Raw genomic sequence first — 24,640 nt, forward strand, 5'->3', positions numbered from 1 at the left:
GGAGGGGGGGTGCAGGCTCCACTAATAGCTGGTGGTGTCCTGTATCGTGTACAGCAGCTTCCCCCAGCTTGACTCTTCCCAGTGCCCTAAACTCTGCACCGTTACTCAGATTTGGGGTGCCTCATGGGGGGGGCTGGGGACCCCAGTTTAGGGTCTTTTGACCAAGGGATCCCCAAGCTATAAAGGCCCCGGCTTTTCTCCAAGTTGAGGGATTTTACCAGGGGTTTTTGCCCAGACCTGGGGAGCAAACCACAGCACCGAGCCTGGCCCAGGGGTCTCATTGCTGGACATGGCACCCGCTACCCCTTTGGGGGAGAGCAGTGAAAGCGAGTGGCAAGAGAGTTACACTATCCCGGTGGGTACGCGCCCTAATGCTCACGTGCCTTTACCAAGCAGGGGCGAGAGCATTATCCCCCTGCTACAGGTTGGGAAACTGAGGCAGGGAGCAGGGCAGCGATTTGCCCAAAGCGAGGGCGGGGGAGGGTGTCCCAGGGATATAGCAGCACCTCACCCAGTGCCACTCACCGTGCGTTCAGTCTAGTAGGGCGCTGTTTAGTTCTATATCCACGTAGCTTAGCTCATGTGCCTCCCACACAGTCTAGACACACGGCAACCAGGAGGCCTGACTCCCAGCCCCCCAGCCCCATCACCAGCCCTACTCCCTCCAAGAGCAGAACCCAGGAGTCCTGGCTCCCAAACTGCCCCTGCTCTAACCCACTAGCCCCCAGCCCCCTCCCCGAGCCAGGGAGAGAACCCAGGAATCCTGATGCCCAACGATCACTCAGAGACAAGGTTCGTGACATAGACCTGCTTCATTCAGTGTCTCCAAGAGCCTCTGTATCACGTGACATGCGCCTCTGGAAGGTACCGTTCCCCACGGACCCCACTCAGATGGAGCTGGCTGCCCACCCCCCTTAGCGCCAAAAAGGCTGGAGCTCCACAGCACCTGCAGGGAGAGGGATGCCCCCTCAACCTGGCTCCAAGGTGGTTATAGCAGGGGGGATTGGGAGCTAGGATGCCTGGGTTCTATCCCAGACTCTGGGAGGGGTGTGCGGTCTAGCGGGTTAGAGCAGGGGGGGCTGGGAGCCAGGACCCCTGGGTTCTATCCCCGGCTCTGGGAGGGGTGTGGGGTCTAGCGGGTTAGAGCAGGGGCGACTAGGAGCCAGGATGCCTGGGTTCTATCCCCAGCTCTGGGAGAGATGTGGGGTCTAGTGGGTTGGAGGGGGGGGATTGGGAGCCAGGACTCCTGGGCTCTGGGAAGGGAGTGGGGTCTAGTGCAGGGGTGGGCAAACTTTTTGGCCCAGTGGCCACCTCTGGGTATGGAAATTGTATGGCAGGCCATGAATGCTGACGAAATTGGGGGTTGTGGTGCAGGAGTGGGTGCAGGCTCTGGGGAGGGGCCAGCAATGTGGAGATCAGGGTGTGGGAGGGAGCTCCAGGCTGGGGCAGGGGGTTGGGGTGCAGGAGGGGGTGCAGGCTCTGGGGTGGGGCTGGGTATGAGGGGTTGGGGGTGCGGGAGGCTGCTGGGACCGCAGGGTTGGGGCATGAGGGGCATGGGAGGGGGTCAGGGTGCAGGCTCCGGGTAGCGCTTACCCCAAGCAGCTCCTGAAAGCAGCGGCAAGTCCCCCCTACGGCTCCTACATGGAGGCGTGGCAGGCGGCTCTGTGCACTGCGCCGTCCCTGCAGCTCCCATTGGCCTCTGTTCCCAGCCAATGGGAGCTGCAGGGGCGGCACTTGGGCCAGGGGCAGCAAGCAGAGCCCCTGGCTGCCCCTACGTGTAGGAGCCGGAGGGGAGACACCGGCTGCTTCAGGGAGCTGTGTGGAGCCACAGCACACATAGAGCAGGGCAAACCCCCGACCCCACTCCCTGGCTGGAGTTCAAGGGCTGGATTAAAACACCCGAAGGGCCGGATGCAGCCCCCAGGCTGCAGTTTGCCCACCCCTGGTCTAGTGGTCAGAGTAGGGGGTGCTGGGAGCCAGGACTCCTAGGTTCTATCCCTGGCTCTAGGAGGGGCATGAGATCTAATGGGTTGGGGGGGCACTGGGAGCCAGGAGTCCGGGGCTCTGTCCTGGCTCCTATCCCGTGTGGAGTCTCTGGTGGGACACAGCTGGGGACTTGGGCAGGATGCTGTCCCCATGCTTGGCGAGGGGGGACTGGTGGGCATGAGCAGTGTGGCGCTGTCCGTGGCTTGGCTCGGCGTGGAAGGCCTGGTGTGTGATCAGCGCGTGGCTCTGGGCAAAGCGCTCCCCGCATCGGGCGCACTCGTAGGGGGTCTCGCTGTGCACCCGCAGGTGCTGCGCCAGCTCGGCACTCTCCCCAAATCTGCGGCCACAGCGGGCACATTCGTGGGGCCGCTCAGCGTGGATGCGCTGGTGCCGAGCCAGCGTGGAGCTGCGACCAAAGTGCTTGCCGCAGCCGGTGCAGGCGAAGGGTTTGCCGGCCCCATGCCGGGTGCCCTGGTGGGCAGCCAGGGCTGCGGCCTCGCTGAAGGCCTTGCCGCAGTCAGTGCAGACGTGGGGGCGCCGGGCATGGAGCCGCCGGTGCTGGAGGAGGTTACCACGGAGGCTGAAGCCCCGGCCGCAGTCCATGCAGCAGTAGGGGCGCTCGCCGGAGTGCACAGCCCTGTGCCGGAGCAGCACTGCGCTCTCTGCAAAGCGCCGGCCACAGTCCCCGCAGGCGAAGGGGCGCTCGCCCGTGTGGGTGCGCCGGTGCCGGGCCAACACCGAGCTCTGCCTGAAGCGCTTGCCGCACTCTGGGCAGGGAAAGGGGCGCTCCCCGGTGTGCACCCGCCGGTGAACCAGCAGGTGTGAGCGCTGGGCAAAGCCCTTCCCACAGTCTGGGCAGCCGTGGCGCTTCCCCAGGGGAGCCACCAGGGAGCCTGGGCTCCACCCCTTCAGCCCTTGGGACTCCTCCCCCTCTGCAGGGATTCCCTGCTGGGTCACAGCCTCTGAGCTCCGCCCCTTCAACCCTTGGGACTCCTCCCCCTCTGCAGGGATTCCCTGCTGGGTCACAGCCTCTGAGCTCCGCCCCTTCAACCCTTGGGACTCCTCCCCCTCTGCAGGGATTCCCTGCTGGGTCACAGCCTCTGAGCTCCACGCCTTCTGCCCTTGGGACTCCTCCCCCTCTGCAGGGATTCCCTGCTGGGTCACAGCCTCTGAGCTCCGCCCCTTTAGCCCTTGAGACTCCTCCCCCTCTGCAGGGATTCCCTGCTGGGTCACAGCCTCTGAGCTCCGCCCCTTCAGCCCTTGGGACTCCTCCCCCTCCCCAGGGATTCCCTGCTGAGTCACAGCCTCTGAGCTCCGCCCCTTTAGCCCTTGGGACTCCCCCCCCTCCCCAGCGATTCCCTGCTGCCTGAGGGTCTCTGCACTGGGCTCTCCCCCTGGGGTGGGGTCCCCCCGCAGCATGCTATGGGTGGCCAGGTGGCGGCCCAGGTTGGACCTGCGGCTAAATTGGCGGCCGCACTGGGTGCACTGGTAGGGGCGCTCCCCGGTGTGCGTGCGCTGGTGGAGCAGGAGGCCGGGCCCGCGGCTGAACCGGCGCCCACACTGGCCGCACTGGTAGGGGCGCTCCCCGGTGTGGGTGCGCCGGTGCAGCGCTAGGTCGGGGCCACGGATGAAGCGCCGGCCGCAGTCAGGACAGGGGAAGGGGCGCTCGCCCGTGTGGATGCGTTGGTGCAGCGCCAGGTCCGGGGCCCGCAGGAAGCGCTTGCCACAGTCGGGGCAGGGAAAAGGGCGCTCGTCCGTGTGGATGCGCTGGTGCTGCACCAGGGAGGAGCCAGCGCTGAAGCGCTTGCCGCAGTCAGGACAGGCAAAGGGGCGCTGCCCGGCGTGGGCCCGCTGGAACCGCAGGAACTCGGGGCTGCGGCTGTAGCTGCGCTCCGCTGGCGGGGTGGGGAGCCCCGCGGTGCCATGGAGGCGCCGATGCTTGGCCAGGTGAGCACTCTGGCTGAAGCACCGGCCGCAGTCAGCACAGGTGAAGGGGCGCTCGCCTGTGTGTACCCGCTGGTGGCGCAGCAGGTTGGAGCTGCGGCTGAACCGCCGCCCACAGCCGGAACAGCCAAACGGCTTCACTACCGCACCTCTGCAGGGCGTCCCCCGGTGGGCCAGCAGAGCCACATCATCCCGAAAGCTCTCCCCGCACTCGGCACAGATTGTTGGTCCCACCTCGAAACGGCCGATGCCCCGCTGCCCCTCAGTCTGCTGCTGGCTCCAGCAAGCGTTCCCCTGTGGCTCCACTGTCCCAGCCCCCTCCTGGCTCTCCGTCCCGATCCCATCCAGGCGGGGAGCCCTCTCCTCGCTCTCACTCATGGCTCCATCTTTCTGGGGAACCCCCTCCTCGCTCTCTGGCCTGATCCTGTCCAGGCAGGGAGCCCCCTCCTCGCTCTCACTCATGGCTCCGTCGCCTGCTGGGACACAGAGTAAATCCAGAGATTAATCCGTCCCTGTGCCAGATAGAACGGGAACCTCAGGGGGTAGAAAGGGGCAGCGTCAGAGCAGCCTAAGGGATAGGGACACTCGCTCTGGGAGTCGCAGTCACCAGTAACTCTCGGAATGCCAGCACTGAGAGAGATGCAAAGGGCTGCAGGTCCTGATTCACTGCAGCTCATGGGATTTAGACACCCAGGTCCAGACTGACAGCTGTTTGGACACCTAAAAAGCCAACAGGGGCCTAGGGGGTGCTGTTATCTGCTTCTCAGGTGCCCAGATCTCTTTGAAATCTGGCCCTCAGTTCTTGTTATTATACCAACCGGGAGACGGGCACATCCCAGCCCCTTTGGCTGCTCTGCAAATCCTCCTCACGTCTGCAATACCAACACCTTGGACACAGCCGAGCAGATCTCAGAGAATAGCAGCCAATGGGGGAACCCTCATGCAAGGAGGGATCTGTTCCTGGCACAATGCTGCTGAGGACCTTTACCAGGGATTCTGGAAGGAAATCTCAACTCCCAGCTGGTAAAGCAAGCGGCTGGCACCCAAACCACCAGGGAGGAAGAAGGGCTCCTGATACTAAGAGATAGCATTGGCACAAAAAACAAACGGGGATAAACAGCCAGGAGTAAATGCAGGCTGGAAGGAGAGGTTTCTAACCACCAGAGGAGGGTAAGGGGGGGCTGGAGCAGCGGGACAAACATCTTACCTAGTTTCCCAATGCAGCTTGAGAACTGTCTGACCAGGATGGTTCGCTGGGGCTACAGAGCACTGTGCTGGGTAGCCAGGCACAGCCACGGGGAGGAGATTTCTGGCAGCTCTTTGCTCTAGCAGGAAAGGGCTGAAGGAGGTGCCAAGGCTGGAAGGCGGAGAGATGAATTCAGGGTGGGAACAAGGATAGCTACCCCACAAAGCAGTCTGGCTGGCTTAGAGTTTTACACCACTGCCAGCACCACAGCAGCTGAGTATCTGCCATACACCTGAATGGCTCCCCCAAGAGCCAGTCCCGTCCCTCTCTGGAGGTGACAGAAAGCTCCGCTGGGGTGATCCAGCCAGAACTGCAACATGCAGCAGTGCCAGGGCCTGTAAATTCAGAGTGAGGTGCAGTTCTGCTCCAGCCCAGCTCCAGGTGGACACAAGCCCTAGATGCACGTTTTTACCACGTCACTGTCTCAGAATCTCCTTCCACCGGGAACGAGGGGCAACAGGACAATCTCTCTCGAGCATCCGGGTGCCCAGCGGGGCCGGTCTCCAGCCTCCTCTGGCTCTGACACTGCCCCCTGCCCTCCAGAGCCCGCAAAGCTCCTGCTAAAGGAGAGGAATGGGCTTCTCACCCACAGCAGCTGTGAACTTGGGCTCCTGCATGTCTTCCCGCACTGGGTCTCCGTACGGGGTCCGCTCTGCCTGGCAGATGCCCCTGGCCACCTCCCTGCACATCCAGGCTCTGAAACAAGATTCCCACACTCAGTCCTGGCTGCTCTCCCCAGTCTGCTCTGGTTTGGAAACAAGTATCAGAGGGGTAGCCGTGTTAGTCTGGATCTGTAAAAGCAACAAAGAATCCTGTGGCACCTTATAGACTAACAGACGTTTTGCAGCATGAGCTTTCGTGGGTGAATACCCACGTCTTCGGATGCCTTTCCACCGAAGAAGTGGGTATTCACCCACGAAAGCTCATGCTGCAAAACGTCTGTTAGTCTATAAGGTGCCACAGGATTCTTTGTTGGTTTGGTAACCACTCCCTCCAGCCCCCCACATCTCCTCCGTCCCTGCTCCCCCACAGAGAGACGGGCATGTCTGCAGGTTCCCCACACACAGCACATTCACTGCCCCGCCCCTGGGGACAGACCCCCCACAACCCTGGAAAGCCCACCCCCAAGCCAGCTACACACATGGCTTCACCTGGGGGATGCACAAGCTGCTGCTCGGGACCTGCCAGGCCCAGTGAGAGCAGGGACCCATCTAGCCTGGTATCGGGGCTGCGATGCTGCTTCAAAGGAAAGAACAAGAGCAGAGGCCAGTGAAGGAGGGGAAAACGGGGCCCGGCCTGGGCCACCACTCTCCGCAGCATCCCCACCCCAGGCCTGTGCAGGGGAGACCCACCCCTCACGCCGGGGAAAGCAAGACACATCATTGCACCGTCGGGCACACGCACTTCCTCTGTGGCTGGGCCGGGATTTCTCACGCCCACACCCCTCACCCCACGCGCACACACGCACCATCGCTCCCTAGGCAGCCCCGAGCCCCGGCCACCCCGCGGGCAGATGGGCCCCCACGGCTCCCCGGGCACAGGGCCCCGCCCCCCGCAGCTCCCCCAGTTACCGGGGCCCCCGGGCTGGGGCCGCGTCCCTGGCGCTCGCCCCGCGGGGCCCCGGGCGCAGCCGGCTCGGTGCGCGCTGGGCGGGGCGGGGCGGGACGTGGGGCAGCGAGCGCCGCAGCTGCGCTCCGGAGCCAGCCCCCTCTGGCGGCGCCTGCTCCTGGCCGGGCTGCGAGCGCGGGCGGCGGCGGATCCTCCCCCCGCCCTGCCCTTGGGGGCTCCTCACCTGCACTGGGGGACCCGGTGCCTTAGTTCTGCTTTGGCTCGGTCTGGCTTCCGAGCCAGGCCCCGGCTCCTCTGGCGTTCTCCGCTCCGGGGGATTCTGCCCCGGGCTGGGCCTTGGCCAGTGCGAGCGAGTCTCCGCTCTGGCTGCTTGGGGATGGGCTGAGCAGAGTGAGCTGTGCCCGCCTCTCCCGGCAGGCTGGGCTCCAGGCCGCTCCAGTTATTGATGTGGCTCTGCTCTGCGCCCTCCACATCCCTGCACCATGTGGCCACCAGAGCGGGGCGGCCCCATGCTCCAGTATCCATCTCAACCCAATGAGCTATACAGAGCTCTCTACTCACTGCCCCGTGTAGACATCCGCGCCTCCCCTTAGCCTTTGTGCCACTGTCCACAGCATGACTCTGGGAGCTCATGGCGAGTTTCTTGGGTTTGTGCCCCCTCAGACCTTTCCAGGGCGGCTGCTGTCCAGGACTCAGGCCCCCAGTCGGTAGAGCTGGCCGGGTTTCCTTGGACCTAGATGTGTCACATTTCACTGGGCTGAAATAAAATGCCTTTTGTTTGAATTAGGCCATTTTCCCGAGCATTCCAGATGTCTCTGTATCCTCTCCGGGCCGATATTTGTGTTCTCCGCTCATTTTCTCAGTGGTGAGTTTACACTGATTTCCCCGCCACTGGAGATCACGGTGAATTGTGCCAGGACTGGCATGATCCCCGCAGAACCTCACTAGAGACCACCACATTTTACGGAGCTTGTCCACCCATGGTCAGAGTTTGGTCTGTGAGCCCATCCTGCATGTGTGCTCAGCTAATACCCTGAAATGCTAGCTTTCCATGCCGAACCGCTCAGAAAGAGCCCAGAGCCCAGCTGTGGGGTGTGCATTATTGCTAGTGTACAGGTGTGCATTATTGCTAGTGTGTTTCAGTGTCCCCAGCACCCCAGGTCAGGGTATCACAGACATGCCCAGCCCCAGGAGGGGGCAGGGAAGGCAGAAGCCATGCTGGGCACCTCGCTGCCCTGAGCAGAGGGGGGGGCTGCTGCATGGGGATCCCACAACAGGGGCACCTGAACAGATACTGCTTCTGCACCTGACTCAAACTCTGCCTGTGTTAGCGCTGAGCATCTCAGGACTACATCTCCCAGCATGCACCATGCCCAAGAGGCCTCTCCCATGTGCATCACTTCCGGTAGAGACGTATCTCCCGGCATGCCCTGGCCCAAGTGGGCGGTGCATCTTCGGGCACGCCCCGTGTCCCAGCGGAATCTCCCAGCATGCATCATGCTCAGTAAGAGATGCATTTCCCAGCAGGCCCTGCACCCAAGGGAATCTCCCACCATGCCCTGCGACAAGTCCGGGATGCATGTCCCAGCATGCCGCTTGGCTGCTGTCCTGGCCATGCTGCTCAGAACTACCTCTCCCAGCATGACCTGCTCCCAGTACGCGGGGGGGGGGGGGGGGCGGCAGCCCCTGCCAGGGGGAGAGGGCAGATGGCCCTCTTGCAGCGAGGCAGGGCACAGGGAGCTGGAAAGGCAACCTGGCCAAGCCCCAGCCCCCAAACACCAGCTCATTGTAAGGTCACATGTGGGGAGGTTTGCTGTCAGGGGTCTGAGCTGGAAGCCTGTGCCTGTCTGTGGCGCATTGTCAGGCTTCCCCCTACAGCCCTGATCTGTGCTTGTGATGAGAGACACAATCCCAGGACTCTGGGAGCTGCGGCTGGCTGTGAAACTCCACCAGAGTGAGCAGTGCAGAGGGAGGGGCTCCAGCCCCACTGGATTTCACTGGAGACCAGGCCTCTGACTGCCCCAGAACCCTGTGAGAGCCTCAGGGCTGACATCACACTGAGACCAGCTGCCACAGCAAACCTCTTTGACCCTATACCCATACATCCTCCCTCTATCTATAAATCCACCCCCCTACACCCTTTGTTCTATCTAACCCCGTACACCCCTCTAGCTGTATATTGTTAATACCTGTTGCCTGTTAGTAAATATTCACTCTTTTAGTCCTTTTTGTTCTGTATATTTGATTCATTTATATATTAATTATTATTTAGAATCTCTAGGATATTAACAAAGAGTATGTGTGAATTCTAGGGCCCAGAACACTGGTCCTTGACCAATAAGTAACCTTAATCAATATGAATGGCCATCCTCGGTCAGACTGAAGGTCCATCTAACCCAGTATCCTGTCTTCCAACAGTGGCCAATGCCAGGTGCTTCAGACGGAAAGTGGAGCACAAGATCTGGTCCAAAATGTGAACCATCCCTGCCTATCCTGGCTAATAGTCATTGATGGACCTATCCTCTATGAATGTATCTAGTTCTTTTTTGAACCCTGTTATAGTCTTGGCCTTCACAACATCCTCTGACAAAGAGTTCCACAGACTGACTGTGCATTGTGTGAAGAAATACTGCCTTTGATTTGTTTTAAACCTGCTGCCTATTAATTTAATTGGATGACCCCTAGTTCGTCTGTTATGAGAAGGAGTAAATAACACGTCCTTATTTCCTTTCTCCACACCAGTCATGATTTTATAGACCTCTATCATATCCCCCCTTAGTCGTCTCTTTTCCAAGCTGAAAAGTCCCAGTCTTATTAATCTCTCCTCATACGGAAGCCGTTCCATACCCCTAATCATTTTTGTTGTCCTTTTCTGAACCTTTTCCAATTCCAATATATCTTTTCTGAGATATGGCGTCAACATCTGCTCGCAGTATTCAAGATGTGGGTGTACCATGGATTTATACAGAGGCAATATGATATTTTCTGTCTTGTTATCAATCCCTTTCCTAATGCTTCCCAACACTCTGTTCACGTTTTTGCCTGCCACTGCACATTGAGTGGATTCCTATTCAGGAATTCTGTGTGTTAGGCCATAGCTAACCATCTGTGGCATCCCTGTGTCTATAAAACTCCAGCTAGTCCGAGGAACTATCCCCTTCACATAGATATCGATACTGCTTACATAAGCATATATAAACCTGGGAAACTGATAAGGGAGGATTGTTCCAGCAGATGTTTTCTATTAGGGAATCAACAGGGAAGACTGATTATGGGGGAAGAAAGAGCCAGTGAACATTATCATCTTGAAGAATTATTAGTCCTTTCGGCTGTAAATAATCCTGCCTTTACCCATAAACCAGGTAAGATAAGCGTGTATCGCTATGACATCACAATGTATGGTTCTTTTGGCATTGGCAAAGAGGGTCTTTATGACACTGGTGTTGGAACTGGGCTGGGGAATGAAACCAGGCATCCCTCCAGGTGCAGTGAAGGAGCCCTAGCAGCTCTGGATCTGCCGTCACAGGGTGGTAAGCTGTGCAGTGCTGTACAGTACTAATCTCTGATGGAACCTGTGAGTAAATAATTCCAACGCCTCACTGTCATTCAACAAGTGGGAGTCAGCATTCACTCAGACACACAGGGCCCGCTCCAGCATTTTTGCAGCCCCAAACGGCAAAAAAAAAATAAAAGCGGCAATTGGCGGCAGCTCTACCGCTGCCACTTCATTCTTCGGCAGCAAGTCCTTCTCTCCGAGAGGGACTGAGGGACACGCTGCCGAATTGCCGCCCCTTGCTGTTGGCCACCCCAAGCACCTGCTTGCTATGCTGGTGCCTGGAGCCGGCCCTGGACATGCAGCACCCCGTGCTTGGAAACCTGGCACCAAACCCTGCTCATAACCAGCTGGGGTGTCTGATCATGGAGGGATGGGGGGCGGGGAGGGCGCTGCAAAGCCTGACAAAACTCCTGTTTTCATTCAGCACCAGCAATTATTGAGCTGGATCATCTCCCCCATCAGGATCTGGGGAGGGGCTGTGCAGCACCTGGTGTCATGGGGGCCCCAGATTTTGGTCAGCGTCTGCAGCAACTAGCACAATAGGGGCGAGACCTCAGTCTCGGGGTTCAGGCAGCAGCCCCCCCACACGCCCCAGCCCCCCATGGATAGGGCCCCGAATAGAGCCAGATTGCGACACAGCCGAGCCAGACCCCCGCAGGGGGCTGGACAGGGGGCAGCCCAGGCCCCCTCACTCTTCGGGGCTGCCATGGACAGGGCCTGGCCGGCGGCAGAGCCGGGCCCCGCGGGCGGACCCGGCCAGGAGCAGGCGCCGCCAGAGGGGGCTGGCTCCGGAGCGCAGCTGCGGCGCTCGCTGCCCCACGTCCCGCCCCGCCCAGCGCGCACCGAGCCGGCTGCGCCCGGGGCCCCGCGGGGCGAGCGCCGGGGACGCGGCTCCAGCCCGGGGGCCCCGGTAACTGGGGGAGCTGCGGGGGGCGGGGCCCGGGATCGGGGCCGGGCTCCCTGCACCAGGCTGGGGGGCGGCTGCAGCCTCTGCTGGCAGAGAGGGGCTGGGCACTGCCCTCTGTCTTCCCTCCCCCCCAGCAGTGGGGCGTCCCCGGATCCTGCCCGGGCACAGCCTCCCTGCCCGCCAGGGCCTGGCTCTCCCCAGGGCCAGGGATGGTGCCAAGGGAGGCGCCTGTCTCCTTGCCCCTGCCCCCCAGCAGGACCCCACCCGCCCAGGCTGCCCGGCCCCGGGTCGCGGCCCCACAGGGCTGAGAGAGAGGATGGGCAGATGCCCCTGGGTTAACTGGCTCCAGGCTGGTGCCCAAGTGCCATGAGATGATAACCCCAGAACTGACGGCCCGGGGGAGCAGTGGGCTTGGAGTCCCCCAGTGCAGCCTGGCTGCCTTCCTGGAGGCCCTGTTCAGGTGTGTGGGACATACCCCTCATGCACCATCCGGGGGCTCCCGCGGGCCAGGTCCCCTTGGTCCCCCCGGCCCCAGTCCAAAAGCTGAAGGAAAAAGTAACATTGTTATGAAATACCCCCAGGTAAAACCAAAGCAACCTCTGGTCGAGTGTGAGGCCGGACGGGGCCAAGGGAGCAGCTCATCCGGCCTGTCACGTGGAGCAGAAAGGGGAGGTTTGGGCTGATCTTAACTCCCTGGGGCTGGGCAGCTTCATTTCCCAGCCTGGGACAGTCCCCGGGGGCTCAGCTGCCAGTGTCCCTGCAGCCCTGGGTGCTGCTCCCCTGGAGATTCCCCAGGCTCTGACACTTATTTCTCGACAGGCGTCTCCCAGCCTCTGTAGCGTGGCCTGCCTTTGTGGCGCATCGGGGAGCAGCACGGTGAGTCCCTTCTCTTCGTGAATGTGCAGCACAGAGGCTGCTAGCTGGGGAGAGGGGCCCTGTCTCAGGCGGCCAAGGGCGACCCGAGGGGCTCCCTCACCGGGGGGAGCTGGGGGCTGCGGAGCAATACGGTGGCAGCCTTTTGCCACAGACGCAGACTCTAGAACTGTTGTGTCCAGAGACATTGGGGCTTGGAAATGGGGCCGGAGCCGGGGCCGTGAGGATCCAGTTTAGACCTGACTTCTCCCATCTCCTTCCCCTGTCCCAGGCTGCCCTCAACTCCCAGATGGAGCGCGGGGAGGAGCTGCGGGTTCCAGATTCCCAGGGCCATGAGGAAGAGGAGATGCCACTTGGTACGAGCCCAGGTGAGGAAGGGGTTAACCCAGCTCTGGCACAGAATGGCCCCAAAGCTGCTGCAAAGCTCCCAGCATGACCCATCTGTATTCACCTGGCCTGTGATACAGCCCCACTAGCCTGGGGGAACCCCACCTCCGTGTGTTGTCTCTGGGGCTCAGCCAGGATATGGGGCAGAACTAGCTCCTCTGTCCTCCCCTGGGGCGGGTTTGGGGTGAGACCCTGGTTCAAAGCCCTACAAACAGAGGTTTATTAGTGACATGCACCCCCACCCGCAGGGTCCCTTTGCCCCGGTGCAGGGAGCTATTCACATCTGTGTCTCAGCAGATGACCAGGTGAGCGAGGAGGGGGCTACCCAGGTGGACGGGGCACCCAAAGGAGCCCAGCTGGACATTTGCCGGCGCTCGGAGCGGGTCGGGAGCCTGCGCCGGTCGGAAAGGAGAAGTGGTGCTGGGCAGCAGCCAGAGACCCCCACCAAGCCCGTCCCCCAGCCCCGAGGAGCTCAGCAGCGCTACGTGTGTGCCGAATGCGGCCGCGGCTTCACCGTGAGCGCCCGCCTGGTGAAGCATGAGCGGACCCACACCGGTGAGCGCCCCTTTGCCTGCGCCGAGTGCGGCAAGCGCTTCACCCAGAACGCCAACCTGGTGCAGCACCGCCGCACCCACACCGGTGAACGCCCCTTCCGCTGCGGCGACTGTGACCGGCGCTTCGGCACCAAAGCCGACCTGGCCCGGCACCGCCAGTCCCACACCGGGGAGCGCCCCTTCCGCTGTGCTGAGTGCGGCCGGGGCTTCAGCCAGAGCTCCAACCTGCTGCGCCACCAGCGCTCCCACACCGGCGAGCGCCCCTTCGCCTGCCAGGACTGCGGGGCCGCCTTCGCCCGCAACGCCCACCTGGCGGCCCACTGCCGCACCCATACTGGCGAGCGCCCCTTCCGCTGCGGGCAGTGCCGGGAGCGCTTCGCCCAGGCCACCGCGCTGATCCAGCACCGCCGGCTGCACACAGGCGAGCGCCCCTTCGAGTGCTCCGACTGCGGCAAGGGCTTCACTCGGGCCGCCACCCTGCAGCATCACCAGCGCCTGCATGCCGGCCAGCGCCCCTTCCCCTGCCGGGACTGCGGGGCCACCTTCGCCGCCCATGCCACCCTCCGCCAGCACCGCCGCAGGCACTCCGGGGAGGCTCCCTTCCGCTGCGCTGAGTGCGGACGCTGCTTCGCCGTCAGCTCCGCGCTGCTCCGGCACCAGCACGTCCACACTGGGGAACGGCCCTTCACCTGTCACGAGTGTGGTGCCGGCTTCAGCCAGAGCTCGGCGCTCGTCCGCCACCAGAGACTCCATGACTAGTGCCTGGTGCTCCCGGGCCCGGCAGCAGCAAGCCAGGGTGTGACCTCTGGCGGGAGGGGGAGGCTCCAGGCCCTGGTGGAAGAAGGGTGCCACAGGGGGCCCCATGCGAGTGGGTGAGGGGAAGGTGCTCTGCGGATGTGAGTTAATTCAGCTGGAATAAACGAGCCCACAGGGTCTGCAGTGTTAATGGGACCCCGTCGCTGCCCAGTGCTAAGCAGTTGCACTCGGTTGGGGGAGACCCTGGTTTGCTGAGCTCATGGCTGATGTCCCAGCGAACATCTCCTTAGTCTTCGATTAAAGCTACCGAAGAGCGCTAACTAGCTGTAGCCTTTGAAACAAAGTATTCAGCCTGGCATCCGCTGTGAACTGAAAGCAAAAGGAAATGGGGTGACAGTAGGTGCTCACGAGAATGGGGTGACAAGAGGTGCCCACGGGAATGGGGTGACAGCAGGTGCCCACAGGAATGGGGTGACAAGAGGTGCCCACAGGAATGGGGTGACAAGAGGTGCCCACGGGAATGGGGTGACAGCAGGTGCCCACGGGAATGGGGTGACAGTGGGTGCCTGAGGGAATTGTGTGACAGGGGGTGCTCACGAGAATGGGGTGACAGTGGAAACCAAAGGGAATGGGGTGACAGCAGGTGCCTGGAGGAATGGGGTGATAGGTTCCCAAGGAAATGGGGTCACAGTGGGTGCTCACAGGAATGGGGTGACAGGAGGAGCCCGAGGGAATTGTGTGATGGGGGGTGCTCACGAGAATGGGGTGACAGTGGAAACCAAAGGGAATGGGGTGACAGCAGGAGCCAAAGGAAATGGGGTGACAGCAGGTGCTCATGAGAATGGGGTGACAGGAGATGCCCAAGGGAAGGGGGGACAGTGGGTGCCCGAGGGAATGGGGTGATAGTGGGTGCCTGGGGTGACAGCGGGTGCCCAAGGGAATGGGGTGACAGTGGGTGCCTGAGGGAATGGGGTGATAGTGGGTGCCTGGGGTGACAGCGGGTGCCCAAGGGAATGGGGTGACAGTGGGTGGCTGAGGGAATGGGGTGATAGTGGGTGCCTGGGGTGACAGGGGTGCCCGAGGGAATGGGGTGACAGCAGGAGCCCAAGGGAAGGGGTGACAGTGGGTGCCTGAGGGAATGGGGTGACAGGTGCCCAAGGGAAGGTGACAGCGAGTGCCCGAGGGAATGAGGTGACAGTGGGTGCCTGAGGGAATGGGGTGATAGTGGGTGCCTGGGGTGATAGTGGGTGCCTGAGGGAATGGTGTGATAGTGGGTGCCTGGGGTGACAGCAGGTGCCCGAGGGAATGGGGTGACAGCAGGAGCCCAAGGGAAGGGGTGACAGTGGGTGCCTGAGGGAATGGGGTGATAGTGGGTGCCTGGGGTGACAGCGGGTGCCCAAGGGAAGGGGTGACAGTGGGTGCCTGAGGGAATGGGGAGATAGTGGGTGCCTGGGGTGACAGCGGGTGCCCGAGGGAATGGGGTGACAGCAGGAGCCCAAGGGAAGGGGTGACAGTGGGTGCCTGAGGGAATGGGGTGATAGTGGGTGCCTGGGGTGACAGCGGGTGCCCAAGGGAAGGGGTGACAGTGGGTGCCTGAGGGAATGGGGAGATAGTGGGTGCCTGGGGTGACAGCGGGTGCCCGAGGGAATGGGGTGACAGGTGCCCAAGGGAAGGTGACAGCGAGTGTCCGAGGGAATGAGGTGACAGTGGGTGCCTGGGGTGACAGCGGGAGCCCAAGGGAAAGAGGTGACAGCAGGTGCCCAGGGGAATGGGGTGACAGCAGGTGCCTGAGGGAACGGGCTGAGCGAGCCGCTGTTGGATTGTTGAAGCGCAGTTGAATGATTCAATTTGTCTCAAACCTACCTCGCCGTCGTTAAAGGGACTAGAACCAACAGAAAGCAAAAAGGAATCGAATTGTCATGGAGTCGTGGTCAGGTCCAGGGGGTCTCTATGCTCGATGCTATTCAGTATCTTCATCAATACTCAGCTAAGGGTGCCCCAGGCTCCCACACAGACCTTGGTGTGTGTGTGTGGGGGGGGGGGTTGTACATGCATGGCCATCGCCCCACCCCCACTTCCTCTCTGCTTGGGGGGGTCCCCTCCCTGCCTCCCACAGGGAGCCTCTCCCGCCTACCCAGTCCCGCAGGTGGCAGTCCCTCATCCTAACCCTTGGGGCTATTTCCCCACTGGCTCCATGCTCCCAGCTCCAGGGCCCCCAAAGAGATCCCAGGGAAATGGCCCTTTCCAAGACGGGCCCACCCTGCTGATGGGTTCCAGGCCACCATTGCTCTGGGTAAGTTTTAACCAGTAACACCCCACCACCTTAGCTCCCAAATTCCACCCTACAGCTGCGCAGCCCCAGGACCCCGGCAGTCCCAGGGCTGGGGCAGCAGCAGCACCACCGTGCCATTCCTGTGGCTGGGGGCGGAACCCAACCCTGGTTCTGGCCCCTTGGCCTCCTGCAGGAGCAGAGTCACTCACCACTTCACGCAGTGCCCCAGCCCGGGTATAGCCCCAAGACCAGAGTGGCAGGGCCTGCTGGAAGCTGGGGTTCCCAAAGGGGGACTGGACCCCATCGCAGCAGGTGCTGGGCGCCTGATGCCCCACGGGTATCCCAGCCCTGGGTGAGCGGCTGTATTCCAGCAGGGGTTATGGGCTGCACCGCGACAGAATCGTTCCCCCCTGCAGGAATGGCTGCGTGGGCACGCCGGCCTCCCCCCCCAGTGGAGAGGCTCACACAGGACACGTGGCTCAGGCTGTTTTGCTCTCATACCAGGGCCACGGCCCTTGCCTTGCCCCCAAACGGCTGCAGAGAGACGATGCACGTTTACAAGGGAGCATTTCCCCCTCTTTGAAACCGTTTATTGACAGAAAACACTATAGAACATGGCACAGAAAGTTCTCCCCTCTGTTCCCCCCAGCCTCACCCAGCGCTCCCTCTCCCACCGCATGCCAGAGAGAGGAGCCTGCCAGCTCCGCCGGTAGCGCTTCTGTGCCGTGGGTTCTGCTGACACACTCTGTGTGCTTCTTGTACCATGGCTCTGTGGCTACAGGGCGGTGTCCCCTTGGTTCCAGGGCTGCTGTGGCTCTCAGGCCTGGGGACCGGCCCTATCTTGTGTGGATGCGGCGGTGTTTGCAGAGGTAGGACCGAAGGCTGAAGCGCTTGCCGCACAGCACGCACTCGTGGGGTTTGCCGGCTGCTGCGGCATGGATCCGGCGGTGCTTGCAGAGGTATGACCGCTGGCTGAAGCACTTGCCACACTGGGGGCACTGGTGGGGCTTCCCCACCCCGTGGATCCGCTGGTGCTTCACCAGGTACGAGCTGCGGCTGAAGCACTTTCGGCACTCGGGACATTGGAAGGGATTCTCCTGCACCAAGGCCACGGAGGATGGTGGGGTCTCGGCCAGGCCTCCCCCTCGCTCAGCAATGACACATTGAGCCTCTCCGGCCTGGAGACTCTGCAGCGCAGCTAGTGCCAGGCTCTGGGCCATGGGACTCTCTACTCCATGGCAGGGCTCCCCGTGGACTGTCTGCACTGCACTCGGTGCCAGGCTCTGCTCGGTGCCGTGGCAGGGCTCCCCATGGACGGTCTGCACTGCACGCAGTGCTGGGCTCTGCTCGGTGCCTTGGCAGGGCTCCCCGTGGACTGTCTGCACTGCATGCAGTTCCAGGCTCTGCTCGGTGCTGTGGCAGAGCTCCCCGTGGACTTTCTGCACTGCATGCAGTGCCTGGCTCTGCTCAGTGCCTTGGCAGGGCTCCCCGTGGACTGTCTGCACTGCACTTAGTGCCGGGCTCTGCTCGGTGCCGTGGCAGAGCTCCCCATGGACTGTCTGCACTGCATGCAGTGCCTGGCTCTGCACGGTGCCTTGGCAGGGCTCCCCATGGACTGTCTGCACTGCACACAGTGCTGGGCTCTGCTCGGTGCCGTGGCAGGGCTTCCCATGGACTGTCTGCACTGCACTCAGTGCCGGGCTCTGCTCGGTGCTGTGGCAGGGCTCCCCGTGGACTGTCTGCACTGCATGCAGTGTCGGGTTCTGCTCAGTGCCGTGGCAGGGCTCCCCGTGGACTCCCTGCAGGGTAATCAGGGCTGAGCTCCCCTCTGCTCCATGGCAGGGCTCCCCATGGACTCTCTGCACCACAATCAGCTCCAGGCTCTGGGCTGCGGGTCCCTCAGTGCCATAGCAGGGTTCTGCATGAATTCTCTGCAGTGCAAACACGGTTGGGCATTGTGCCACATTACCCTCTGCGCCATGCCAGGACTCCGCGTGGACCCTCTGCAAGGCAATCAGCGCCGGGTTCCCTTCTGGGCTGTGGCTGGGCTCTCCGTGGATGCCCTGCAATGCACTCAGGGCTGGGCTCCATTCTTGTCCATGACAGGGCTCCCCGTGGACTCCTTGCAGCGTAGTGAGCACGGGGCTCCACCCTGCTCTGTGGCCTGGCTCTGCGTGGACGCCCTGCAGTGTAGTGAGCATTGGGGTCCACCCCGGTCCGTGGCCTGGCTCTGTGTGAACACCCTGCAGCGTAGTGAGCACTGGGCTCCACCCTGCTCCGTGGCAGGGCTCCACATGGACGCCCTGCAGTGTAGTTAGCACAGGGCTCCACCCTGCTCTGTGGCCTGGCTCTGCGTGGACACCCTGCAGTGTAGTGAGTACTGGGCTCCACCCCACTCCGTGGCCTGGCTCTGCGTGGATGCCCTGCAGTGTAGTGAGCACCGGGCTCCACCCCGTTCCATGGCAGGGCTCTCCGTGGACTCCCTGAAGTGCAAACAAGGTTGGGCTCTGTGCCACGTTGCCCTCCCCTCCATGGGCAGGCTCCACGTGGCTTCTCTGCAGCGTAGTCAGCACTGGGCTCCACCCTGCCCCGGGACAGGGCTCTGCATGGACTCCCTGCAGCATAGTCAGAGCCCAGGTCCTCTCTGCTCCATTGCCGGGCTCCGCATGGACTCCCTGCCCCTCACTCAGCCCCGGGCTCTGCCCCACTCCATGGCCAGGCTCCACGTGGACTCCCTGCCCCTCACTCCGCCCCAGGCTCCGCCCTACTCCATGGGCAGGGTCTGCATGGACTCCCAGCCCCTGACTCAGCCCCGGGCTCTGCCCTACTCCATGGCCAGGCTCCACCTGGACTCCCATCCCCTCATGCAGCCCCGGGCTCCGCCCCACTCCGTGGCCAGGCTCCGCATGGACTCCCAGCCCCTCATGCAGCCCCAGGCTCCGCCCCACTCCATGGCCAGGCTCCGTATGGATGCCCTGCAGTGTAGTGAGCGCTGGGCTCCACCCCGCTCCATGACAGGGCTCTCCATGGACTCCTTGCAGTGCAAACAAGGTTGGGCTCTGTGCCACATTGCCCTCCCCTCTATGGGCAGGCTCCACGTGGCTTCTCTGCACCGTACTCAGAGCCCAGGTCCTCTCTGCTCCATTGCCGGGCTCCACGTGGACTCCCAGCCCCTCATTCAGCCCCAGGCTCCGCCCCACTCCGTGGCCAGGCTCCGCGTGGACTCCCTGCCCCTCACTGAGCCCCAGGCTCCGCCCCACTCCATGGCCAGGCTCCGCGTGGACTCCCTGCCCCTCACTCCGCCCCAGGCTCCGCCCTACTCCGTGGCCAGGCTCCGCGTGGACTCCCTGCCCCTCACTGAGCCCCAGGCTCCGCCCCACTCCGTGGCCAGGCTCCAGATGGACTCCCTGCCCCTCACTCAGCCCCAGGCTCCGCTCCACTCTGTGGTCCGGCTCTGTGTGGACTCCCAGCCCCTCATTCAGCCCCAGGCTCTGCCCCACCCCGTGGCCAGGCTCCACGTGGACTCCCTGGCCCTCACTCAGCCCCGGGCTCTGCCCCACCTCATGGCGGGGATCCAAGTGGACTCCCAGCCCCACATTCAGTCCTGGGCTCCGTCCCACTCCGTGGCCAGGCTCCGCATGGACTCTCTGGCCCTCGCTCAGCCCCGGGCTCTGCCCCACTCCATTGCCAGGCTCCCCGTGTACTCCCTGCAACACATTCGGCACCGGGCTGCCCTCCGTTCCGTGGCTGGCTTCCATGTGGACTCTCTGATGCTGCAGAAGCCGCGAGGCCCTGCTGAAGCCACGGCCACACTGGGAGCAGTGGTGGGGACGCTCCCCCGTGTGCATGAGCTGGTGCCGGAGCAGGTCCGAGCGCCACAGGAAGCCCTTCCCACAGTCCCCACAGCTGTGGGGTTTGTCTCCAGTGTGGTTCCTCTGGTGGGAGCTCAGCTTGGAGCGGCGGCTGAAACTCTTTCCACAGGTGGCACACGTGTGGGGTGGCCCCCCTGCAGCTGCGCTCTGGGGCACAGTGATGTCCCGCAGGGGGCTGCCCCCTTGCCTCCCCGGCATGGGGTCATAGCAGCTGTTCTTACCCTGCCTCCTCCGTGGAGGGTTCCTCCTCTCTGCCCGGTGCTGGTTCCCACCAGCTCTGCCCTGCTCCGGGATCCAGGGAATGTTCTCTCCAGTGCTTCTCAGGAATGGCCCCTCTGGCTCCAGCATCCCTGCTATGCCTGGCTCTGGTATCTCCTGCTTTAAAGCTCTCACAGCACTTCTCAGGAACGGTCCCTCTGGCTCCAGCATCCCTGCTATGCCTTGCTCCGGCATCTCCTGCTTTAAAGCCCTCACGGCACTTCTCAGGAACGGCCCCTCCGGCTCTGGCATCCCTGCTATGCCTGGCTCAGGCATCTCCTGCTTTAAAGCCCTCACAGAGCTTCTCAGGAATGGTCCCTCCAGCTCCAGCATCCCTGCTACGCCTGGCTCGGGCATCTCCTTCTTTAAAGCCCTCACAGAGCTTCTCAGGAACGGTCCCTCCGGCTCCGGCATCCCTGCTATGCCGGGCTTCAGCATCTCCTGCTTTACAGCCTTCACAGAGCTTCTCAGGAACGGCCCCTGCGGCTCCAGCTTTACCGCTTCGTCACCTGCTGGGACACAGAGTGCAACCAGAGGTGAGTCCCAGCCTCAGCCGGGGGACCACCTGGGTGCAGCCAGGAGGGCCCATGCAATCTGACCTCCTGCGTAGTCCAGGCCCGAGACCTGCCCAGAATCCATCCCCGTTTGTACCAGAGCAGCCCTTTAAGAGAACCATCCCATCTGGCCTGAAAAATTGTCAGTGATGGAGAATCCACCACCACTCCTGGTAAATGCTTTCAATGGTTAATTCCTCTCCCTGTCAAGAGGCACCTTCTTTCCAGTCTGAACGTGGCTGGCTTCAGCGTCCAGCCAGTGGCTTGCGTTAGACCTTCAACTGCTAGACCACAGAGCCCATTATCAAATATTTGTTCCCCCTGCGTAGCTGTGTATAGACTGTGGTCAAGTCACCCCTGAACCTTGTCTTTGTTAAGCTACAGAGATCGAGCTCCAGGGATCTATCGCCGTAAGGCAGGTTTTCTACCCTTTCCTCAGTCTGGTGGCTCTTCTCTGACCCCTCTCCACTTCATCAACCTCCTTCCTCAACTGTGGGCCCCAGAACTGGATCCAGCAGCGGTCACCCCAGTGCCAAGTACCAAGGGCAAAGAACCTCGCTGCTCACTCACCACTGGGATCGCCGTAGGGCTGCAGCTCCAGCACCCACACGTTCTCCCCTTCCACCCAGGACGCCGGGTCCGGCAGGGGGACAGAGCATCCTTCTGGAGGAAGCAAAGAGGTGAGGTCAGGGAGACCTCCTGGGGATGGGAAGGTGGCACCACCCTGTGCCTGGGGGAGGTCACACTCGCTAGGAACTACAACCCCAGGGTGACTGTCATTGTCTGGAAGCTCCCGCTGCACCAGGGGAAGTCCTCAGGAGGCCAATTCCAACAGCCCCTCACCGAGGGGGCTGCACTGGGTGTCCCCTTCTGAGCATCCCAAGGGATTCCCCCTCCCCTGATTCATCCCATGCGGCTCCCACCCCAGTAGGCAGGGCTCCCGCACATCACCCCGTCCCCGGGGCAGACTCACCCGCAGCTCGCTGATAGTCTCTTCCCCGAGCGGGCTCTGCCGCAGCCATGAATGAGCCGGGTGGGCTCTGCAGCCTGCCAGGGTGAGAAGGGCAGTCAGTGGGGGAGTGCTGGGGGGGGCGGGGTGCTTCTGCCCATTTGCTGCCCCTGGATCTGGTGTCTGTGTCGCAGGGGAAACATTTGGTCACTCTCTAGCCAACAGCCCTGGCAGCAAAAAGAACTGGAGCGGCCAGCGCCCCCAGCGACAGAGCCCGAGGTGCCCCCCAACCAGGCCCCGAGAAATCCATTTGCCAGGCCCCATCCCCAAACACACAGCCCCCCACCTCCAGCCAGTCCCAGAGAGACACTCCCAGCCAGCCCCCCCAACATTCTGATATTCCAACACCCACCCGACCCTATCGCCACCCCAGACACTCAGCAATGCCCCTGACTGCCCAGCCCCCTACCCCTCGCCCAGCCCCTCTGCCCCAGACACCCAGCCTCCTCCCATGCTGTGCCAGCCCCACACCTGCCCCAAATATCCAGCTCTCCACACCCTACACCCATCCCCCAGCCCCCCCATGCTGCACCCAGCCTGCCGACCCCACTACACCAAGCCTCCAGCCCCCACACTGCACCCAGGGCCCCTGCCCAACCCCATGCTGCACCCAGCCCCACACTATACCTACCCCATAGGCACCGAGACCCCCGCTGCACCCAGCCTGCCCATCCCCATTCTGCACCCAGGTCCCCCCCGCTTTACCCAGCCTGCCCAGCCCCCGAATGGCTCCCCGGTCCCGGGCCCAGCCCCCCACGCTGCGCCCAGCCAGCTGCTCCGCCGCCGGGTGCAATTACCGGGTGAGCAGGAGGCTCCGCGGCGGGCCCGGGCTCGGCGACCCCCGGGCAGCCCCAGCGCCGTCCGGGGCGGGGTCCACCTGGAGCTTCACCGCCGGCCCCACGGGACCCTCCCGCCGCCAGCCCCGGGGACTCCGCCCTCTGCCCCATAGCCGGCCCCACGGGACCCTCCCCCGGGGCGGGCCCAGAGCTGGCCCGGCCCCGGGGCCTCCAGGGGAGCCCGGCCCCTGCCTGTAAATGAGCCCCCGCCTCTCTGCTGGGGCCCCGCTGCCCCTCCCGGCGGCGCCTGGCCCTGAGCGCCCCCGGCAATGCCCATTTCCCCAAGCCCCCGCCTCCCATTCGCCCCGGCCCTCCTGCACCCCACCCCTGCACCCCTCCACCTGCCCCCATTTGCCCCGGCCCTCCTGCACCCCACTTCCCACAGCTCCCCACTCTCTGCACCCCTCAACTGCCCCCATGTGCCCCGGCCCTCCTGCACCCCACGTCCCCACAGCTCCCCACCCCCTGCACCCCTCCACTGGCCCCCCCATTCGCCCTTGGCCCTTCTGCACCCCCTTGTACCCCTCACACCATCAGCCCCCCCATCTCCTCCCATTCCCCTGCACACTTCACCTCCTGTCATTCTCCCCTATTCCCATTGTGCCCCACTGCCCCCCGAATCCAACTTCTTGCCCTCCCCACCTGTCTCCAGTGTCCCATGGCCCTCCTCAGACAGGGACAGCAGGGGGAGGTGCAGCCCTAGCTGCCCACACCCCCACCTGGGAGTCCCACTGGGCTGGGGTTGGGTCTGTCCGGGTGGGGGGTCACACACCCAATCCAAGCTCACACTGCTGTGGCCCAGGGCCCAGCGCCAAGGAGCAGCCATGACCTGTCCAGCACTCACCCTGGCAGACCAGCTGCTGCCCATGCCAGGCGCTGCACAGACACAGAGCAGACAGATGGTCCCTGCTGCCCCAGGAGTCAGTCTGGATTCACTCCTAAAGCTCTAGAGTCTCCCCCAATAGCCTATTGTTACTCAGATCCCCCCGGGGATTCGCAGAGCCCTGCGCTGAAAAGGAAGGAAATCACACTCCTTGGACACAGAATGGAAGGCACTTAAACAAGCCGCTAGGTGAGGCATGCATGCCCCGGAGTGAAACTGGAGCAGAGAGCTGGACATGCTGGGGGTGGAGCTCACAGGCCCCTCTGCCCCGTTGGGAACAGAATCCAGACCCCGGCCTTGCCCGTCTGGGAACGCTGCAGCCCATGTAGGAGACTAAGGGCCCCCTCCCCCTGTGCTAGGCACTGTACATACACAGGACAAAACACTCATTCCTGGTGGGTCCAGCCAGGCTGATGGGGGAGTACAAGATGATGTGACGATGGGCAGCCACCTCAGTGCACCAGCTGCCAAACCCTTGTCAAGTTTATTGTAGGCTATTTTGGCCAGTTTCCTAGAACTAGTGGACTAAAGGTCCCGGCAGGCTGCATGTATGAAAGGCAGGTGATCAATCCACACCCTTCCCTGTCTCTTCCTCACCCTTTTCCCACTTGACTTGGAGTTCCTCTTTTTTCTATATATGTTTGTTTGGATAAAGGGCTGGGAATATTGTCACGGGAATCCAAGCACCGTGTCAATTGCTAGAGGCCAGATTCATAGAAGTATTTAGGCACCGAAGGCCCCTGGGGATTTTTAAATCCCTTTTCAGATCTGGTCTGTGGTCTCTCCTTTTTTCTGGCATAGAAGTTTTTTTCCCTTGACTTGTTCTGTGCGTTGGCACCTGGAATAGATTTGGTTTGGTACAAGAAAAAGATGGGAAAAGTTTAACAGAGGATAATAAAAATGTTTATTGAAGGCCTCCCAGCAAAGAAGAGCTTGAAGGAGGTGTTTGACGGCAAATCCACAGGACATGAGACTGGCAGGGACCTCTGGGGCATGGAATCCAGGCCCTGTTATTGCGGGAACCACATCCCCTACTCCCCTTCAGAAGCCCCGGTGTGGATGATCCAATTTCACGCGATGAAAGTGCAGGTTAAATCTGTTCCTTCTTGAGGTAAGCCAGGGCTACGCTTCACAGCTACCCCACCAGCAACTGCTGTTTGGGGGTGAAAGCAAAGCAG

General features: G+C 62.3%; 3 protein-coding genes across 13 annotated transcripts; 1 reads left to right on the forward strand and 2 right to left on the reverse strand.

Moving 5' to 3' along the window:
• Positions 1 to 1,880: 1,880 nt before the first annotated feature.
• On the reverse strand, positions 1,881 to 7,270 carry LOC120380162 (zinc finger protein 3 homolog). The gene is made up of 3 exons (XM_039497651.1): positions 6,969 to 7,270; positions 5,763 to 5,872; positions 1,881 to 4,406 (listed from the first exon to the last, which is right to left on the reverse strand). The coding sequence occupies exons 1-3, from the start codon at positions 7,268 to 7,270 to the stop codon at positions 2,077 to 2,079; spliced, it is 2,742 nt and encodes a 913-aa protein (XP_039353585.1). The 3' UTR covers positions 1,881 to 2,076.
• A 2,723-nt stretch (positions 7,271 to 9,993) lies between these two features.
• LOC120379808 (zinc finger protein 239-like) lies at positions 9,994 to 14,970 on the forward strand. 11 transcript variants are annotated; one of them, XR_005587605.1, is made up of 5 exons: positions 11,311 to 11,668; positions 12,028 to 12,084; positions 12,353 to 12,449; positions 12,717 to 13,849; positions 14,929 to 14,970. XR_005587605.1 is itself a non-coding variant. In XM_039497335.1 (4 exons), the coding sequence occupies exons 3-4, from the start codon at positions 12,414 to 12,416 to the stop codon at positions 13,779 to 13,781; spliced, it is 1,101 nt and encodes a 366-aa protein (XP_039353269.1). In that variant the 5' UTR covers positions 9,994 to 10,107; positions 12,028 to 12,084; positions 12,353 to 12,413; the 3' UTR covers positions 13,782 to 14,684. The 11 variants fall into 11 exon arrangements, 8 of the variants coding, with proteins under 8 accessions (XP_039353269.1, XP_039353270.1, XP_039353264.1 ...); XR_005587604.1 differs by lacking the exon at positions 14,929 to 14,970 and adding an exon at positions 14,260 to 14,686 and having other exon boundaries at positions 12,717 to 14,205; XR_005587603.1 differs by lacking the exon at positions 14,929 to 14,970 and adding an exon at positions 14,287 to 14,685 and having other exon boundaries at positions 12,717 to 14,205.
• A 1,420-nt stretch (positions 14,971 to 16,390) lies between these two features.
• LOC120381324 (hornerin-like) lies at positions 16,391 to 22,662 on the reverse strand. The gene is made up of 4 exons (XM_039499528.1): positions 22,541 to 22,662; positions 21,708 to 21,781; positions 21,305 to 21,397; positions 16,391 to 20,692 (listed from the first exon to the last, which is right to left on the reverse strand). The coding sequence occupies exons 2-4, from the start codon at positions 21,754 to 21,756 to the stop codon at positions 16,887 to 16,889; spliced, it is 3,948 nt and encodes a 1,315-aa protein (XP_039355462.1). The 5' UTR covers positions 21,757 to 21,781; positions 22,541 to 22,662; the 3' UTR covers positions 16,391 to 16,886.
• Between the last annotated feature and the right edge of the window lie 1,978 nt (positions 22,663 to 24,640).

The sequence above is a fragment of the Mauremys reevesii genome, linkage group 13 (genome assembly GCF_016161935.1).
Source record: "Mauremys reevesii isolate NIE-2019 linkage group 13, ASM1616193v1, whole genome shotgun sequence".
In the NCBI taxonomy this organism is placed as follows: Eukaryota; Metazoa; Chordata; order Testudines; family Geoemydidae; genus Mauremys; species Mauremys reevesii.